Source organism: Nicotiana tabacum, chromosome 1 (genome assembly GCF_000715075.1).
Source record: "Nicotiana tabacum cultivar K326 chromosome 1, ASM71507v2, whole genome shotgun sequence".
Classification (NCBI taxonomy): domain Eukaryota; kingdom Viridiplantae; phylum Streptophyta; class Magnoliopsida; order Solanales; family Solanaceae; genus Nicotiana; species Nicotiana tabacum.
In genome coordinates, this window is record NC_134080.1 from 212,780,251 (window position 1) to 212,784,555 (window position 4,305).

The 4,305-nt window shown below is 35.4% G+C and overlaps 1 protein-coding gene across 1 annotated transcript; it reads left to right on the forward strand.

Moving 5' to 3' along the window:
• Nucleotides 1-520: 520 nt before the first annotated feature.
• LOC142164761 (secreted RxLR effector protein 161-like) lies at nt 521-1,159 on the forward strand. Its single transcript, XM_075223287.1, has one exon. It carries the CDS (start codon nt 521-523, stop codon nt 1,157-1,159), a length of 639 nt encoding a protein of 212 aa, XP_075079388.1.
• Nucleotides 1,160-4,305: the final 3,146 nt, after the last annotated feature.

Below are 4,305 nucleotides of genomic sequence, written 5' to 3' on the forward strand. Positions count from 1 at the left end.
ACTATAAAAGGGCTGAAGGCCAGGTTAGTGGTAGGGGGGGGGGCATACAAAGAGAAGGAATTGACTATTCAGAGACTTTTTCTCTAGTGGTAAAAATGACCAAAATTAGATGTCTTTTAACATTAGCTGTCAAGAAAGGCTGGCATGTCTCACAACTTGATGTGAACAATGCCTTTCAGACTTGCAAGAAGAAGTATACATGAAATTTCCTGCTAGATTATCACCTCCTGATTCTACTAAAGTGTGTCTTTTGAGAAAATCATTGTATGGTTTAAAGCAAGCCTTTAGGTAGTGGTATGCCAGGCTTGTCGGGGCACTGAGCTACAAGGGTTATTCAAGTTACATCAATGACTATTCACTGTTCTACAAACAATCTGGGGACTTAATTTCTATCATATCAGTCTATGTCGATGATATTTTGCTTACAGGCAGTGACATTGAAGGAAACAATCAAATTACAGTTTTTCTCAATACATAATTCAAGGTTAAAAATTTAGGAAATATTCATTCTTTCCTAGGCATGGAAATTCTTAGAGAAAAAGAGGGGTTCGTTCTTAGTCAGAGGCAATTTACCTTGAATCTTTTGAAGGAATTTGACTTCTCTGGCTCGACGGTGTCTTCACCACTTGATCCCTATTCCAAGCTCTGTGCTGATGATGAGCCTCTTCTTTCAGATACCAGTCTTTACATGCATTTGGTGGGCAAACTTAATTACCTCACAAATACTCACCTTGACTTGTCACTTGATGTGATCTGCCTCAGTCAATTTATACAAAGGCTCTGCCTTTCTTATTTCACTGCTGGCTTGCGTGTTTTATGTTATTTGTGTGCAGATCCTTCACTTTCAGACCCTTTATTTGATTTGATAGCCTTTTGTGATGATGATTGGGCGGCTTGCAAAGACTCTAGGAGGTCCGTCAGTGTATTTTCCATCATGCTTGGTGGAGCACCAATCTCCTGGAAATCAAAAAAGCAAGCACCAATATCACTTTCTTCTACAGAGGCAGAATATAGGTCTATGAGGCGAGTTACTGCACAAATTACCTGGTTGGTACGCCTGCTTGTAGATCTATCTTCTCTATCTTCTCTTCCTATTCCGATTCACTCCGACAGCCAAGCAACAATACACATCTCCCGTAATCCTGTCTTTCACGAGTGAACGAAACACGTTGAGCTCGATTTTCAGTTCGTCTGCCAACAGTATCTCTCCGGTCTAATAACCCTTTCTTTCGTCCCATCTCACCAGCAGTTCACTGATCCTTTTACCAAACCTTTATCGAGAGCTTCACATAATCTAATCTTGCACAAGTTGGGGGTCCATTCTCCCCCCTCCAACTTGAGGGGGGATGTAGAGAATAAGGAAGAAAGCATTGAGTCTTCAATCAATGAAAGAAAGAAAGGAAAAGAGAAGAAAGGGAAAGAACTGATTTCAGACAAGTATATTAGGGTTTTCGAATTTATCTAGGTGAGTGCATAGCTTGGTATCTTAAAATAATGAGACACGTGGAAGCATCTTGGCCCTCAGCTGGATTTAATCTTGGCCGTCGATATGGCACACTATGCTCAAAGAATGAGATGCCTGAAAAGTTCTATACACGTGCCCACGCATGCGAATACATAGTAGAGGAATAAAAGTAATTATTTGGTTATAGGATAGGGAATAAGACCATGACAAGTGTATATGGAATAAGACCATGACAAGTGTATAGGGAATATTCTTTTTGGAATCAAACGAAGGTCGAAGGACCATGCGATTAATTAAGGGGCATAGCGACAACGATTGATGCCATTTTCGAACCTAGTAGCAGACGCACGGGCCAGGTCTAAACTATGGGTGTTTAACGGGCCGGGTTGACCCGGTTCCGGACCGGCCCAGACCGATATTAACCCATATCGGCCCAGATCGATGGTAGGGGGCCGGGTAGGGCTAAGTTTGGGGGGTTAGGGTGTTGGGACATTTACATTTTTCTTATCGGTTAATCGGACCGGTCAAACTCGGTCAAGGAAAAACACTATTGAATCAATTAATTGGACCGGCCTGGACCAACCCGGACCGGTTCATCGGCTATTTTTTTATTTTTTTTAAAAAATTCATATGACCGTTGGCAACGATCAGCTTCCAATTTGACCATTGCCCAACAGATATTTTGCAAGAATAGCCCTTTTTTGGGCAATTTTTAGAAAAAATAACACTTTAGGTAATTACTAATTTAGCCCTTTAAAAAATAATAAATACATCCCCATCTTCTTCATTTCTTCACTCATCTCTCATTTCTCAAACTCAAATTCCTAATTGTCATTTTCTCATTCTGCACCTAAATTGCAATCAACTATTTGACTCTCATTTTTTTTGGAATTTAACTTATCGTATTATTTGAAGTTTGAAATTTGAACTTTGAACAATTGACCTTTTTTGTGGTAACATTGGAGTTGCGACAATCATCAAGTGTTCAATTTATTGCGGAATTCGGTGCGCTCCCTCCAACTCTTTCTCTTATTTACTATTTTATTTGTATATTTAATTTTTGTTAGTAGTTAAATTTTCACAATATGTTTAATGCTGCAAAAAGAGTTTGTAATAAGGTTGTTAATCGGGATAATCGAAAAAATAAAAAAAGAGGTACTACTTCAATAACTGGTAATAATTTAAATGACTCTACACATGTTTCTGAAACATCACCTAATAATAATATAGATTATGAATAATTACAGGAAGATTTCAGTATTGAAGATAATGAACTAGAAGTTAAAGATGAGACACCACTTACACATAGTAGTATTGGAGTTGGTAGCAGGGGTGGTAGTCGTGCCAGTAGCAGTAGACCACCTGTGGCCCCAACTACATATCGGAGAAAAAGAAGTAAGGTTTGGAAATTTTTTGACGAAATAGAGAATTCTAATAGAGTTATATGCAAAATTTGTAAAGATGATTTTAAACATAAGACTAGAGGAAGTTTAGGGGAGACTAAAATACTTAGTAGACATATGAAAATTACTCATCCTATAGAATGTGACTCTGATTTAGATAAAAAGTAAGGAACTTTAAACCATGGTACTGAAGGACTTATGAAATATGATAAAAAGAAGGATCGTGAGGAATTAGCAAAAATGATGGCTTTGGGTTGTCTACCTTTCTCTTTTGCTTCTTCATCATATCTGACTATGTATATTTAAAGGATTTATAATCTCTTATTTAAAGGTATCCCTAGAAGTACTTGTAGATCTGATATCTTTAGACTTCATGGACAATATCAGACATACATACGTTATTTATTTGACCACCTTCCTTGTAGAGTTTCTCTAACTTTTGATATTAGCCATGTACTAAATGAAAATGATTATTTGACAATTATATGTCACTGGATAGATAATAGTTATTGTATTCAAAAACGTATTATCGCTTTTAAATATGATGAAGATCAAAGCCAAAATGCTATTTTTATAAGTACTACTATTTGTGAAGTTAATGAATTGTATAATCTTAATAAAAAAGTATTGTGTATGGCTTTTGATAATGCTTCTAACAATAATGCCTCTATTTCAGTATTAAGACTGCATTTGAAACCACCACTAGACAAAAAATTTCATGTTAGGTGTGCATGCCATGTTTATAATTTAATTATTAAAAAAGTGGCCTTGATTTATTTTCGACGGAGATTACTCATGTTAGAAGAGCAGTTGGTGTTATTCAAGGAAATAATAGACAATCTAGAATTAGGGAATTTAAGACTAAGTGTACGGAGCATAACCTTAACCCCAGATTCATGCCAGATGAAATTGTTACTAGATGGAATTATACATATTTATTTTTAAAATGTTGCTACAAATATATATTGTCAATAACTGAAGTTACTGATGCGCATTGTACTGATCCAAATTGTATGTTAACAACTACTACTTGGGAGGCCATTAATGATATTGTTAAATTTTTACATAAATTTTATACAGTTATTGTTGAGTTTTCTGGAGCATATTACCCTACTGTTACTATGGCTTTAGTACATATAGCTGAAATTTCTTTTCTACTTTCTAAATTTAAGAAGAAAGAAAAATATAAGGGTGCTGTTGAAAAAATGCAAGTAAAATTCAAAAAGATATTTCTTTTCAATTCCTCCTATTTACTTAATTGATGTTGTTTTAAATCCTTCTATCAAGATGACTAATTGTCACCAATTAATCAATACTTTATATACTTATATGGAGATTGGTCCAACTGAAACTCCATAAATATATTATTGTATGAATAAGCTAAATGATTATTTACAACAATTATATAATTATTATGCAAATATAATTGATGTTGCT